We start from the raw sequence: 16,247 nt of genomic DNA on the forward strand, positions 1-16,247 counted from the left end.
TAAAGACGCAGACTGAACCACATGTTGGGATACCACTCGGCAGAAGACAGACACTCCAACAGTCGAAACATAGAGGGAAGAGGGTTTCTGAGCTGCAACGTGGAGTGTGGGACCCTAGGTGGGGCTCCCAAGTCAGCCCAAGGGTCAGCTTCAGGGATGGGGAGTAGAAGGGTGGGAAAGGCACAAGGGTGCTGGAGGATCACAACGGGAAGTGCCGAAGAGAAGCTCCAAGCAGAGGTCATGGGGGAGCTGGACGATGGCGGAGAGGTCGTGATGGAAAAGCGGTCTCCCGCCCTCACCCAGAGTCTGGCCGCCCCGAAGCCAGAGGCAGTCACGGAAGGACTCAATAGCGAAGGAACACAGACTGAGTCGCCCTGAGGAAGGGTCATGCTGGTCACCTGTGGAGGAATGTCCAGGAGGCTGTGCCTGTCCCTGAAACACACACCCGGATATCTTCATTGCTGGTGCCCTGTTTATTGCATGTCTCACAGTGGACTGAGAACATAGTGAAGGCAGGAACCCTGTCTGTCTTGCTGTCTGTCTCCTTAGTGCCCAGCAGGGTAGAGGTCCCTGAGTGTCACGAGCCATGAACCATGTTTCTGGAACTCATTTGACCTTGACCGACAGGTGCAGTGAAGGGCGGCTGCTGGAACTCAGCCCCACATGCTGGGGAGTGGAGGGAAGGCGGGGATAAGTTGGTGGCAGTAACTACACTCAGCCCAAAGATGTAGAGAGAGGAGGGAAGAAGCATACCGGCAGGTGACTCCTGAGCCTTTAGCTTCAGCAAGGAGGGGATAAGTGATATCACTTCCTTGGGGGATGAGGACTGGGCTCTGACAACAATGAGACGGCTAGAAAGGGGTTATCCTGATACAAGTAGAAAAATAGCCATATCTCAGAAATCTGCTTTGACGTAGAGTTTTGGGAATTAACACTATGCAGCTGGCAAATTACACAGATGCAATATGCAAGAAAAAGTCTAAGATATTGATTCTATCATCACCGTCTTTATATTGAAATAAAAAGTCATCATAGAGGCTGGAGAGATGGCTTAGTGGTTAAGTGCTCGCCTGTGAAGCCTAAGGATCTAGTTCGAGGCTTGATTCTCTAGGACCCACATAAGCCAGATGTATAAGGTAGTGCATGCATCTGGAATTTGCTTGCAGTGGCTGGAGGCCCTGGTGTGCTCAGTATCTCTCTCTCTCTCTCTCTCCCTCTTTCTCTCTCTGTCTGTCGCTCTCAAATAAATAAATAAAAATAAGCAACAAAAAATGTTTGAGTCATCATACATATATATATGTGTGTGTGTGTGTGTGTGTGTATGTATGTATATGTATAACATTTTTACTTATTTGTATATATATATGTATATATATATATATATATGTATGTATATGTATAACATTTTTACTTACTTGTGTATGAGAGAGAAGCAGAGAGAGAATATGGGCATGCCTGGGCTTCTTGCCACTGCAAATAAACTCCAGACACATGTGTCACATTGTACATCTGGCTTTATGTGAACACTGGGGAATTAAACCTGGCCCGTCAGGTTTTGCAAGCAACCACCTTTAACCACTGAGTCATCTACCCAGTCCCTCATTTAATATATTCACTCATCATGATCCTTACAAAAAGATATTGAGGGGATAGAAACCTCATATTCAACCCCAGCTAGTAGAACATTTGGGAGGTAAAGCCTTGCTGGAGGAGGTATGTCAGTGCAAGCGCTTATTGGCACAGCCCCACTGGGTGTTCAGGAGCTCAAGCTTGCTGCTTCCTTCCTGCCGATGGAACAAGATGTGATGTTCAGCCTTCTACTTGCGCCGTGCCTTCCCTGCTATGATGCAACTTCCCCTCAAAACTGTAAACACTCAGCCACCTCTCTGCCTTTTAATACACCTGGCCATTTCAAACAAATCAAGGACCACTCGCCAGCTGACTTGTAGCCCTATCCATCTTTTAGGACTAAGCTCAAGGTTCCTCACGTCCTTATGTAGCCTTTAAAACAATTATACACATAATTATTGAGTGCACAAGGACGGATGATTTCCAGGCTATTTTAACTACTGCTAAGAGCCAGCTGTGACGGCGCACGCCTTTGGTCCCAGCACTGGGGAGGCAGAGGTAGGAAGATCACCGTGAGTTTGAGGCCACCCCGAGACTACATAGTGAATTCCAGGTCAGCCTGAGCTAGAATGAGACTCTACCTTGAAAAACAAAACAAACAAACAACAAAAAGCTATTTAACCACTGCTAAAGCATGGGTATTCACCCACCAGACCTAGTGCTGGTCCTGGCTGGGACTGGAGAAGTCTCAAGACCCTGGCTAAGCCCCAGCACTCACCTGTCATTTGCTGCGCTATGAGGTAGTCAGGGAGTTCGGAGGAGAGAGAGAGACAGACAGAACCGCAGGACAGCAGTTATATGCCAAACAGCCTACAGGTGTTTCCATCCTGCATTTACATTTCTTTTTCTTTTTTATGGCAGGGTCTCATTCTGTACCCCGAGATGCCTTGTAGCTTGTGAGCCTCCCACCTCAGCCTCCAAAGTGCTGGGTTACAGGCGCGTGCCCAGCTCGGTTCAATCTTTTAACTTCTGGTATGGTTACCCATGGGGGCTGGAGTTCCTACTACATGCCAGATCCGGTGCTTTTACCTCTCTGCCTACTTCCCCATTCAACCGTCCACGACTGTCCTGTGAGACGTCGTTCCTGCCATTCCCACCATCACCGCTGGGATCTCTGTCACCACCTATCTGTTACCGCACCGCCATCAGCTCCTTCACACTACCATCACTACCACCCTTCCCCATGGCTTGCCCATTGTCACACGGTGGACAGCCTCCTTACCAGCAGATCTGACAGTCCTGCCTAGGCTTCCCTTCAGCCTCGTACCCATGTACATCTTGGTGTTTTATGCCTATTTGTTATTCAAACAACTTGATTATTTCCCGAAGGTTCCTATCCCATACTTCCCATAGGCCTTTGCAAAGCCATTCTAACCACCTCCATCCAACCCCAGCAGAACTCCTCACTACCACTTCCACACCCACCCATTGTTCCTGGCCACGGCCCGTGTAGTCTTTTATGACACCTACCAATGTATGGGAACTGCCCCAACTCAGCTGTCAGACCTGAGGTTAGGAATATGATGTATGTACCTTTAATTCACTAATTCTTAGAAAAATGTCTGTTCTACAGACCCAATAGATGTTGACTGAATGCGGAGAAACATACAAGACTGAATGCTAATTGCTGCTTGGAGTCAGAGCTATTTCTGACTGCCTCGCTGTCTGGAATATGTAAATTCATAATACGTGTCATTTATTTTCAGCATTTGAGTCTGCATTGTTTGACAGTTGCATGTTTTCTACCCTAATATGAAATGGGAATCTTTTTTTTTTAATATTTTATTTTATTTAACAGAGAGAGAGAGAGAGAGAGAATGGGCACACGAGGGCCTCCAGCTACTGCAAACAAATTCCAGAGGGGTGCACCCCCTTGTGCATCTGGCTAATGTGGGTCCTGGGAAATCAAACCTGGGTCCTTTGGCTTTGAGGCAAATGCCTTAACCGCTAAGCCATCCCTCCAGCCCTGAAATGGGAAATCTTTTAAGCCACTCACCACAGGCTGAGATTAGGAGCCATCACAGCAACAGCAGGAGGAACACTAGGAATAGGCCCAATGCAGCCAACTGCCGGAGAAAGAGCCCGGAGACTTGTTTCCTGCTCAGCGGAGCAGAAGCTTTCAGAACCTCTCAAAGATGGCAGAGTACTCACTGAAGCACGCAGACCAACTCTGACTTAAAAATAAAAACACTCTGAAATAAATATTCAAAACCACTTTGAAATATATAGAAAAGCAAATTAAAGAGCTTAACCTAGCCAGGCGTGGTGGCGCACGCCTTCAATCCCAGCACTCGGGAGGCAGAGGTAGGAAGATCACCATGAGTTCGAGGCCACCCTGAGACTCCATAGTGAATTACAGGTCAGCCTGGGCTAGAGTGAGACCCTACCTCGAAAAACCAAAATAAATAAATAAAATAAAATAAAGAGCTTGACCTGATTTACAAACAGAAAACCCCACGCTCCAAGAGTTACGGAACCCTCAGCACCAGGGTGGAGGAGACAGACACTGAGATCACTCAACACCCACCAAAGCCGAGATCCACAGGCTCCTGGGAGCCCATCACCGGAGTAGACTTAAAAGGCACCCAACACGGCTCAGGGAATCTTGCAGAAGAGGGGGCGCAAAGGTCGTCAGAGCCACAAGTTGGGACATAATGTGCCCAGAGGCACTGCCTCTCCCCAGCAACTGACCGCTGCTCCCGCAAGGCAGGACCCACACACTGCCCACGGGGATAACCTGCGGCCCCGGCGAGGAAGGCCCCTCTGGAGAAGGGTCAGGGATGAAAGAATGGCACCAACATGTGATGCTTCCATACTAAGTATGCCTGTAACTAATAATAACAATAATAATAATTAATAATAATTAATAATAAAAAGTTGGGAGCCCTGAGGATGATGCCTTGGGAACCCAGCGTCCCGAGAAGGGCTCGCGGGCAGAAAAGGGAGGGTGCGCACCCCGCTCCCGCCCTCTGGGTGCTGAAGCCGGCCGGTGCGCGCTTGCGCGGCCTCGGTGGATGGTGGAGGCGGCTGCCACACTACGAACAGGAACGGCGTCCATTCACATCCCATCCCCGCAACCTCCGACCAGCTGTGCAGCCCGTTTCTCAGCCTGCTGCCCCTTTCCGGACTGGGGAATGGTGCTGGGGAGGCCAGCCGGCTGACCGAGTGCTCGGCACAGAGTCGCGCGCAGTTGCACCATCAACAGAACCTCTTCTGTCCAGTGGTGATGGACAAGAGCCCGCGGCAGTGCAGGTACACGCACTAAAATCTAAGACGGTCCCAGGTGGTTCTCCACCCTCTCTGCACATTAGAACCAGCTAGGAAGCCTTTCAAATATCGCTGCCAGCCTCCTTATAGCTGCTCGCCTGAGTCCCTGGGGAAGATTATAGCAGGTAAGTTAGCATCCTTACAGTGGTAGAAGCAAGCCATGACCTGGGAACACACCTGCTAACTAACGGCCCGGCAAAAGGATGCCGTAAGCCCACCATGGCTTAAGAATGTGGCCATCTTGGTTTGAAAATTAAAAATAAAAGCTAGTTTTAAAGTTGAAACCTTTATCAACTTCCTAATCTTTTATTTATTTATTTATTTATTTATTTGAGAGCAACAGACACAGAGAGAAAGACAGATAGAGGGGGAGAGAGAGAATGGGCGCGCCAGGGCTTCCAGCCTCTGCAAACGAACTCCAGACGCGTGCGCCCCCTTGTGCATCTGGCTAACGTGGGACCTGGGGAACCGAGCCTCGAACCGGGGTCATTAGGCTTCACAGGCAAGCGCTTAACCGCTAAGCCATCTCTCCAGCCCCAACTTCCTAATCTTTAATACTTCGTGCTGATTTTTAAAAAAATACCTCTTAATTGCTAAATTCTCAGAAAGCACACACTCTGGAAAAGGCGTAACAAAGCTCAAGTGTTTATTAAGAATTAAAAATACTGTAAATAAGCCGTACAGTCCATTTCACAGTAAACTAAAACTTTTTTTCTTTTACTTTCTTTCATCTTTTTCTTTCTTTTTTTTCATTTTCTTTTTTTTTTTGGAAGGGCAAGACAGCCATTAAAGAACAATACAGCTCAAAGGGCCGGGGTACAGCGAACAATTACAGAAAAGCAGTGCACACGATCCTCACGGACAGATGGAGCTAGCCGACAGCAGACCTCTTCAGGGTCACCGGGGAAAAAAGACTTGGCCTACATTCCCCAGGGAGACACCCCATTCTTTTATGGACAGTACAACTCAAAACACTTTTTTTTCAAAGAGCCCAAAGGTTCTCCTGTCTGGGATTTTAAACTTCTGCACTATTTTGTGACCCCCATGAAGGGGTTGGTACAGTTAAGACCACCAGGGGCAAAATGACCCTGAGCCTCTGGGTGTGGTATTTTCCCATTCAGAACTGCCTGGATTCTTTGCATAGTTACTGGTGAGATCACTAGATGATTCCAGAGGGGAAAAGACACCCATGCCTCTGAAGGGAAGCCTCAAGTAGTGGACTTCCTTCCTTTCAAAAGATGGGGGCTTCTCCCCTCCCCACCCAGAGCCGACATCTATGAGCCTGAGCCAGTTCTAAGTGGAAGACAACAAGGAACGTCTCATAAAAACTTCAGCCAAGAATATAAAAAAGTAAAATTGATTTTCCTTAAAGGCAACTAGAAACAAAAGTACCCTCCATTGTTTTAAACTTGAGATCTGTCAGCCAGACAGGATTTTTTTTTTTTTTTTTTTTGAGGTTAATCTGCTTCTGTTAATCCTCAACTGAAGCCTCCCGTTTTTCTGACAATAAACATGTCCCTTGTAAAAGCTGCCTGTTACCCCAGGGGCTGGGCCTTCTGGGACCCACCTAGCAGCAGAAGCAGAGAACTTAAGGAACCAAAGGTGTGTGGTGATAACTGCAAATAAGTTAAGTGGGCACAGGACACAATGCTTTGGTGTTCAGGCTGTCTACTGCTTTTCACAGGGGGGACAAGAAACTGCAGGGAGGGCACATGGGAGGGAACGACACTTTTTTTTTCTTTTTTCTTTTCTTTTTTTTTTTTTTTTTTTGGTCAGAATAAATTGGACTATAAATTCTCTCCCTGCACACACGTTTAGATCTTCTCGTGAATCTTTTCCACTTTCACAAACAACCTATCCAGGTCATTCCTCAGGTCGTCCAGTAAGCCCTTGGCCGATTCCAGGTTGTTCTCGTTGGTTTCGATTTTGACCGAGTAGGCCACCAAACTGTCCACAGCAGTCCTGAGCATTTTCAAGTCCGACTCCACTTGGCTCACTGAGGATTTCAGGTTGTCCAGGGAAGAGAGTCTGTCCAGCAGGTCCTGAGGGGGCAGCTGGCCGCGGTCCTGGCCGAGCAGCGCGCGCACCTGCTCCCGCAGGGCCTCCACGGCGCCGGGGAGCTCCGCCGTGCTCCGCCTCAGCTCCTTCAAGTCGCTGGACAGGGTCAGCTGGGCCTCCCCCAGGCCCCTCACGGTGCCGGCCAGCTCGGACGAGGAGCCCGGGCCGTCCAGGTGCTCCTGCAGCCCGGCCAGGCGCTGCTCGTGCTCCCGGCTCTTGGACAGGAGCGACTCCAGGCTCTTGGCGTGGTGCGCGGACTCGGCCTGCACGGAGTGGACGCCGTCCTCCACGTTCCGGAGCCTGGAGTCCAGGCCCTGGCTCTGTCTGTGCAGCGCGTCCAAGGCGCTGGAGTCTCTGAAGACGCCGGCTTCCTCCTCCGGCACGTGGGCCTCGGCCTTCAGCCGGCTCAGCTCTTCCTCCAGCCTCCGGATGGCCTCCGGGATGTGGGAGGACGACTCCTCGGACCTTAGCAGCTTCTCCGTGAGGTCCTGCAGGGCCAGGCGCTCCCTGTCGGCCGCCTCCTTGAAAGCCTGCTGCTCCTGCTTGAGGCTCACGAGCTCCCGGACCTCGGTGTAGACGTCGGACTCCATGGTCTGCAGGGAGCTCCGCAGGGCTTCGATCTCCCTCTCCCTGGACCCCACGGAGCCCTGGATCTCCTTTACGGCTGCCTCAAGGGCTTTCAGGTCCTGCTTGAGCCCCTCAGATTCTTCCAGAGAAGCAACCTTGGCCTTCACGTCGTTGATCTCTTTCTGGCTCCGCTTCTGGACGTCGGTGAAGATGGCGATGTTGTCATTGATGGACTTGGTGAGCTCCGTCAGCCGCTCCTCCACCGTGTTCTCCAGGGATGTGAAGTCCCGCTCGCGCGCATCCTTCACCACGTGGATCCCGTCCGACAGGTCTTTGAGGATCTCATTCTGGAGCTTCTGCAGAACTTCGCTGATCCGGTTGATCTCGCTCTCGGCTTGCTTCACGGCTTTCTCGGTGACGTCTTGTTTGTGTTGGGAGCTTCTCAGGATGGACTCGAAGGTCCCACACATAGCTTGCAGAGACTGCACCTGCAACCAGGATCCAGAGGTTAGCTGCAGAGAACAGTCCGGGTGTGTTCACAGCCGCTTCCCGCTTTTCCAGTCTGCCTAACCCTCCAGATCCCTCCTTTTCCATCTTTCCCTGAAGGACTCTCCATCCACAAGTAGTTCATATAGATGTGGGAACCAGCCCAAGTGTCCCGTCCAACTGCTCTAGCATTGCGTATTATCCTGACTCATCAGTCGGCATGTTCCATCCACCTCCCCTAACACTTACCACTCAGAGCCAAAATGACTAACCCGGGCATGGGCACGTGGTGTGGCAGGTAGTCCAAGGAGGCAATCCCAGGACTTATGCTAACATCTTTTAAGATGAGGTACCCTGGAGCTGCTCAGACAAGCACGTGAGTCATCGATGCCCCTCCAGCAGTCAAGCGACAGAAGCAGAGCTGAGGGATGTAAGATCAGGCTCTGAGGCAGAACTGAACCCTGGCTGCAGCTGTTCCTGAAGGAATGTACTCTTTAAAGAAAAACTGGGGCCAGGCACACGTCTTTAATCCCAGCACTCTGGAGGCAGAGGTAGGAGGATCGCTGTTGAGTTTAAGGCCACCCTGAGACTACATAGTGAATTCCAGGAGAGCCTGAGCTAGAGTGAAACCCTACCTTGAAATCCCCCACAAAAAAAATTGGGCAGAGATGGCTTAGAGGTTAAGGCACTTGCCTGCAAAGCCTAAGGACCTAGCTTCCCCAGGACCCGCATAAGCCAGATGCACAAGGTGGTACATGCATCTGGAGTTCATCTGCAGTGGCTGGAGGCCCTGGCACCCCCATTCTCTCTTTCTCTCTCTCTGTCACTCTGCCCTTTTCTCTCTTACTCTTTCTCTCTCACTCAAGTAAATAAATAAATATTTTTTAAAATTTATTCATCTGTGTGCACACGTGTATGCATGTAATCATGCATAGGGCCTTTTTCCAGTGCAAATGGAATGCCAGGTACTTGTGCCACTTTTTCCATCCAACTTCATGTGAGTGGCTGGGGAATTGAACCTAGGCTATCAGGCTTTGCACGCACCCACCTTTAACCATTGAGCACCTCTCAGCCCCATCTACTCTTAAACTTTTCAGTTTGAGCCAACCAGCATTCTTGCCCTCCCTCTCTTTCCCCCACTTTGAGCTGGCCTTCTAGCTCTTGAAACTGAGCTCCACACTCACACACTGTCAGAAGCTAAGTAAGGCACATGAAGAGACTAGGTGCACAGCGAAGAGATAAGACTGGGTCTGCTTGCCACTTCTAGCTGTGTGGCCATGAACAAGTCATTGTTCGCCCTAGACTTCAATAACCTCCTCTGAAAAGGCAAGTCATATGTCAGACAACCTCTTAGCTCTTAAGTGCTGTCTGGCTTGTGAAAACATGGTGACTTTCATTGCTGTCACACATCCACTCCTTTTAAAAAAGATTTTTATTTACTTGAGATTGGAGGAGTATGGGTGCGCCAGGGCCTCTTGCCATTGCAAACAAACTTTAGGCATATGCGCCACTTTGTGCATCTGGCTTTACATGGGTGCAAGGGATTTGAACCCTGGCCATCAGGTGTTGCAAGCAAGTGCCTTTAACTGTTGAGCCACCTCTCCAGCTCTTAGTAACTTCTATCCTGAACAATGTCTGACCTGGGAGATTTCCAAAAGAGCTGGCTTAACAGAAAGGCTACACAAGTTATCCTGGTGATCATACCATGCCACATATAATATTAAATAGTTTTAACAAAAATGGGGGCTGGAGAGATGGCTTGGCGGTTAAGGCATTTGCCTACAAAGCCAAGAGACCCAAGTTCGATTCCCCAGGACCCACGTTAGCCAGATGCACAAGGGGGCGCATGAGTCTGGAGTTTGTTTGCAGTGGCTGGAGGCTCTGGTGTGCCCATTCTTTCTCTCTCTTCCCCACCCCTGCTTTCTCTGTTAAATAAATAAAGTCAAATTGTCCAGCTACGTGGTTCTGACTTTCTCTACCCACAGATCTAATCACCAATTGCTGTTGCCCTGAGTGTGCCCAGCCAAGTCTACTGTGTGGCCATTTCTGCAGGGACAATGTCCCTCAACCAACATTCAACAGCTTAGTACACTTCAAAAAGGAAAGACAGGAAATAGTACAGATAAAAAGAAATTATGAGACTTTTCAATCAAATACCTTATAGAGATCCTAATCAAACTCCAGCTTGGGCAGAGGAGGGGGGATCTGGGTGATGTCTTATCTGGGTGTTAGATAATATTCAAAAATCACTGTTGGGCTGGAGAAATGGCTTAGTGGTTAAGGAGTTTGCCTGCAAAGCCTAAGAACCCAGGTTTGGATTCCCCAGTATCCATATAAGGCCAGATGCACAAAGTAGCACATACATCTGGAGTTAGTTTGCAGTGGCTGGAGGCCATGGCATGACCATTCTGTCTATCTTCTCTCTTTCTTTCTTTCCCTCTCTCTCTCTCTCTGCTTGCAAATAAATAAAATAAGAGAGCCAAGTGTGATGGCACACACCTTTAATCCCAGCACTCAGGATGAGGTAGGAGAATTGCTATGACTCTGAGAACAGCCTAAGGCTACATAGTGAATTCCAGGTTAGCCTGGGCTAAAGCAAGACCCTACCTCAAGAAAAGGGAGAGGGAGGGAGGGAGGGAGGGAAGAAGGGAAGAAGAGAAGGAAGGAAGGAAGGAAGGAAGGAAGGAAGGAAGGAAGGAAGGAAGGAAGGAAGGAGGAAAGAAATGGGAGAGGGAGGAAAGGAACCCACTAGTTAGAAATAAATCCAGAAATACTTTGAACTAACATGTCAATCAGGGGTTCCTTGTTCCTTTTAACATAACCTGGTTCCATGTGTCCTGAGTCTGCCAGGGCATAAGGGCTCTTCTGAGGGCCTGAGCTGAACTGTGAACCTATTCTGAAGCCCTGTGTCCACTCGCACCAGATGACTTTACTGCAGTAACGCGAGCAGCCTTCCGCCTATGTTACATCCAATCACACAGCCAACACCAACAGCAACTGGAGCACAAAGGGGCCAGGCAGGCATCCAACAGACTGCAGGATGGTGAAGAGTCAAGTGCTCTATCTTTAACCAGAAAGCGGGAATAGGAGGAAACAAGAATGGCGAAATACTGATGATTATTCAGACTGGGGCCCATCATATAGTTTGTTTATATTTGAACACTTATCACCAGGAGGAGTTAAAAAAAAGAAAAAAAAACACAACCTAGGCTCTGGAGCCAGACTATGGAGGCAAATCCTGGGTTAACCCTTTGCTGTGGTTTCATCTGGGCCAAATTACATACCTTGTCTTGGTTTCCTCAGCTACATGAGGGGAATAAAAATAGTACTTGACTCGTAGGATTGCCACCGTGAGGATTCTATGAATGCCTGTGTGTTAAGTGCTTACGTGTGCCTCACATACAGTGGATATGCAACACACGGCACCTACTGTCTTCATTGTTTAGCTTAATTCAGGAGGACCTGGGAAGCCCAGGGATGCCCAGCAGTGTCCTCAACCCCAATGCCAAAGAACAGGAGGAGAAGCTGAAATCACACAGGGTGTGAACAGGGCACTGGAGACCAGTTCAGCCACAGCGACGACTGCTCTGACAAGAAATTACATTTGCCTTCCAGGTCCAGCTTCCTCATCTGGAAGCAAATGGGTCTCCAAAGTCCCTTCTGTCTCTATCCATCTGATCTGAAGATGAGAATAGGGTTCTCTGGGACTCCAGGAAAGTAAGACGACTTCCCTGCTACTCCAAATACAACCTGAGGCATCAGGGATATTCTGAGAAGGCCCAGGAGAGAGGTGATCTCTCAAACTAGGTGAGTAAATCACAATCCTTTCCTGTTCTAAGCATGGCTCCCAAGACAGAAGTGGGGGGGGCAGCGGGCACATTACCTGCAGCATGGCAAGCAGCTTCCAGGGTTTTCTTAATAGAGCGAAGAATGACAGAGTTCAGAGCAAAGCCTGACGAAGACTGAGCTATCCCACCTCCCACCAACTTCATAAATCGTGGCTAATGCCATGCCTGCCAAACTCCCAACACCACGTTAAAAGGAACCTGATGGTCCCCTACTGCAAGTGTTGGAAGTTGTTCATCTTTGTGTGTGAAGAGCTCATGATAATCAATACGGGGCTGAGGGGACTGGAGGGATGGCTTAGCGGTTAAGGTGCTTGCCTACTAAGCCTGAGGACTCAGGTTCAACTCCCCAGATCCCAAGTAAGCCAGATGTACAAGGTGGCACATATATCTGGAGTTCATTGGCAATGGCTAGAGACCCCAGCATGCCCATTTTCTCTCTCCCTCTCTAATAAATAAATAAATAATTATTTAAAAGATATGGGGCTGAGGAGATGGCTCCATAGATAAAGCATTTACCTCTCAAGCATGACAACCTTAGTCCAGTACCCAGATAAAAATGCCAGGAGTAGGGCCGGAGGGATGGCTTAGCAATTAAGGTGCCTGCCTGCAAAGCCAGAGGACCCAGGTTCAATTCCCCAGGACACACGTTAGCCAGATGCACAAGGGGGAACATGGGTCTGGAGTTCGTTTGTAGTGGCTGGTGCGCCCATTCTCACTCTTGCTCTCTCCCTCTCCCTTTCTCTCTGACTCTAACAAATAATTTTTTTTTAAATGCCAGGAGTAATGGCATGCACCTGTAATCCCAGCACGTGGGCAGTGGAGACAAGAGGATTCCTTAGGCTGTCTGGCCAGACAGTCTAAAACCTGAAAGACCCTGTCTCAAAAAACAGAAAGATGGACAGTGTTCCCAAGGGTGGTACAAGAGGCTGTCTTCTGGCCTACACACACACACACACACACACACACACACACACCTGCACAAACCTATGTACCTGCACACACATATGCAACCACACACACATGTACATACACATATGCCTAAAAAGGAAATTATTATCAATATGCACTAGATGCCAGCAGATGTGGGATGCCCACTATGTGTGTGTGTGTGGGGGGGGGGGTTCTGACTAAGATACCAGAGATACAATAGGACAGGTTCCCTCCCTTGACAAGCCTTGTTGGGGTACAGCTAGATGGACTGAGTGTTAGTGACGGCTGACGCTCAAAGGGGTACTTGCTGAACACCAACCACTATGTACAGTACAAATGGTAAGGATGAGCATCAAAATCCCAGAACGTTTGATTTCAGGACCCGAGCTCTTATTGATTTCAGGACCCAAGCTTTTAATCCATGGTATGCCCAGGCAAAAGCACATCCAGGGCCTTGCGTGCCTAAAAGAGAGTTTGTCACCACTTACAGCACTGACTCCTTGTCCAGAGAACTGAGGGGGCGGAGGATGGACACCGGGCACGACATGCAATGTCTCCAACCTGCTCTCAGCTTCCCTTCCCACGGTTTCCTAAATGTCACTCTGCCACAGGAAGGGGCAGGAGCCACCTGTTGTCCTTCAAACATGCTCAAGCGTGTCCCCCCGCCCGGGTGCTCTTCACATTCCCTCTCCCAACATTTCTGATCACCCACTAAATGGACGGCACCGCCCAGGGAGCCTAGATATGGGCTCAGGCAAACTCCTGAAACACACCACCTCGCTTCTGACTGACGCCTACTTCGACGCCGTTTCGCGGGTGTCGCTTGCGTCTTCCGCTCCTCCATGCCCTCGGCACACCCACAGAGCCATCCGACTATCAGACTTCAATACGTATCCAGATTGATTAGCAAGTGGGTGGATGAAAGACAGGGAAACAAGGGCTAGTATTAGACTCTGGCAGGGTGTCTATTTTTTTTTTTTTTCCAAAAGGCTGGCTCAACATTCAGGATAGGCAAAGCAGCACTGCCTACACCATTCCCTTAGAAAAGTCACCTCCCTTGGCCCGCAGCGCCTCCCAGCCTGACTCATTCCAGTTGCTCTAGCAATCTTAAAGAGGAAATTCCTGGACCTGCACACTCAACAGAAGTGGAGACTTGGCAGAGGCAAGCAGCATGCTGGGAAAAGCAGGCAGTGATTCCAGGGCTCAGAAGTGGCGGGATTTTTTGTTTCAGTCCGGCAACGAAGTTTCATTGAGTAATGACGTGGACAGTGGGGAAATGTGATGAAAGGGCAATTTGGGCCCAGCCCTCCCTGGAATAGGACCCTGAGGATCCTTCACTGGCCCTCACTTTTCTCACACAATCTGCCACTCCCTAGCCCGAGCCATTGTCAATTCATTTGCTCTCCCAAAACCTCAATTTTAAGAGTCTGGAAAATGGGTCCTCCCTCCTTCCCCGGGTTGCTGTAGGAGAAAATTACATGAGTAAGCCCTCCACACACCCCAAGAACGTGTGTCTAAGAGTACTGCACTCCAGTATGACCTAATATTCCGGGCTTGGCCGCTCCTTTAAAGCTGCAATAGGCTACTTCAAAGGCCCACATGGGTACACTGGTCCAGCTAGGGACAAGGAGCCTAAAGATAGACAGTATTCCATCTGAACTTAGCAAATGACTAAGAACGCTAGCTAGCTACCCCCCAGCTCACTCACACACCCATGCCCCCACACTGGGTCTATTAAAAACTGCTCGGATGAATCTCGCTGGCAGAGCCGAGGTGCGGCCTTGACCAAGGCTTCCAGGATGCCCTGGCTTCCTTTCCAACCTCCTTTTTAAACAACTCTGCCCATTCAGCGGTTCCTCATGCAAAAAAAAAAAGACGGGGGGGGGGGAGGCAGAATGGCTCCACAGAGCCTACAGGGCTTCCTTACAGGTCACCGCTAATGTCCTGTGACAGGCCCTTGGCCTACCCTCCCTCCTGTGGCCTGGCCATCCTCACAGTTGTCCATCCCTGGGTCTCATTCCTCTACCATTAGCGAAGTGGGTGAGTGGGTGGGGGGGGGGGGAGTCTGGGACCGCTTTGGGAACTAGGGGATCGGATGGAGAGTATGGGAGCCAGGGTCGCTGAGAACGTGAGGCCCTCTCCAGCTAAGACTGGGGGTGAGGGGTGGCCTGGGCAGGAAGGACGGGAGGCCTGGGCAGGGAGGACACCGGGAGTTGGTGGAGGGGGGGGGATCCCCAGAGGAACCGCAGCCGGTTGGAGTGTGTGTATGGTGGAGGGGAGGGGAAGATCGGATATCCGGGGAAGGGGATAACCCACCTTCTGCTCGACGCCTTGCAAGCTGTGCCCCAGCTCCTCCCTCTGCCTGGAGAAGTCCTGGTGTCCACGCCGGACCTGCTGGACCTCTTCCAGGACGTGGTGGACGCACCATCCCGAGAAGACGGCCGCCGTCACCAAGGCGAGGTAGAAGAGCAAGTTGAGCGCCCGGCCGAGCTTCCGCGAGCAGGACGCGGACGACGAGGCCGCGGCGGCGGCGTTGGCGGCGTTGGAAGCGGCCGAGGACCTGCCTCCGCCGCGGTGGCCGCCCTTGCCGTGCGCCGGGTGCTGCTGCTGCTGCTGCGGCTGCGGCTGCGGCGCGGGCGGCGGAGGCTGCGGCTGCTGCGGATGCGGCTGCGGCGCGGACGGCGGCGGCGGCGGCTTCTTGGCCACGTCATCCGCGCCGCCCGACGGGTGGGCGCCCTTGTCCGAGAGGTTCCCGGCGCCGTGGCCGCCTTTGGAACCCCTTTGTTTGGCCGAGGGCATGGCGGCGGCGGCGGGAGCCCGCGGAGCTGGCGGCACGAACGGCGACTCGAGCAGGGGCGCGCGCGCGTGGCCCGGGACCCTCGCTCGGGGCTCCGGCGGGCGGGCGCGGCGGGGAGGCGCGCGGGCGTCGGAGCGGCGGGGAGCGCGGGCGCCCGCGATGGAGGCCTGGCCCAGGAGGAGGAGGAGGAGGAGGAGGAGGAGGAAGGGCGAGGAAGAAGGAGGAGGGGGCCTGCCTCCGTTGCCGCCGCCGCCACGGCGCCGACCCCGCCTCCCGGGATGGGAAGGCCGAGCCCCGAGCGCCTGCCACGCACGCCGGCCGGCGGCCCCTCCTCCCCGTCCTCCTCCTCCTCCTCCTCCTCCTCCCGCCGCCGCCACGACCCCGCCGCGGAGGGAGGGACGCTGGGAGGGCGGCGGCCGCGGGCTCCGATCGCGCAGACCCACGTAGCCCAGCGACCCCTGCCCCAGCCCCGGGAGGCCGAGCCGCGTGGAAGGAGCACCGGGGATGGGAGGGGTGGGCCGGGGTGACCCTGGGCAGTGGACCTCCAACAGGCCGCCTCCCCCCCGCCCCGCCTGGGAGGAAGTGAAGGGGACGCCCACCCCCCCCACCACCCACCCTCTGCTCTCCTTCCCCGAGCCAAGGGATCCCCCCCAACCCCGGCGCTG

General features: G+C 51.8%; 1 protein-coding gene across 1 annotated transcript; it reads right to left on the minus strand.

The window, feature by feature from the left end:
- Window positions 1-5,644: 5,644 nt before the first annotated feature.
- Ckap4 (cytoskeleton associated protein 4) lies at window positions 5,645-15,599 on the minus strand. Its single transcript, XM_012948673.2, has 2 exons — window positions 15,102-15,599; window positions 5,645-8,009 (listed from the first exon to the last, which is right to left on the minus strand). The coding sequence occupies exons 1-2, from the start codon at window positions 15,582-15,584 to the stop codon at window positions 6,711-6,713; spliced, it is 1,782 nt and encodes a 593-aa protein (XP_012804127.2). The 5' UTR covers window positions 15,585-15,599; the 3' UTR covers window positions 5,645-6,710.
- Between the last annotated feature and the right edge of the window lie 648 nt (window positions 15,600-16,247).

The sequence above is a fragment of the Jaculus jaculus genome, chromosome 6 (genome assembly GCF_020740685.1).
Source record: "Jaculus jaculus isolate mJacJac1 chromosome 6, mJacJac1.mat.Y.cur, whole genome shotgun sequence".
NCBI lineage: Eukaryota > Metazoa > Chordata > Mammalia > Rodentia > Dipodidae > Jaculus > Jaculus jaculus.

Bases quoted from the DNA above. Each gene is read 5' to 3' on its own strand.
- Ckap4 (XM_012948673.2), bottom strand. From the start codon at position 15,584: ATGCCCTCGGCCAAACAAAGGGGTTCCAAAGGCGGCCACGGCGCCGGG. The intron at 8,010-15,101 runs GTGGGTTATCCC...TCCTGGTTGCAG, and splicing joins TGCAAGGCGTCGAGCAGAAG to GTGCAGTCTCTGCAAGCTAT.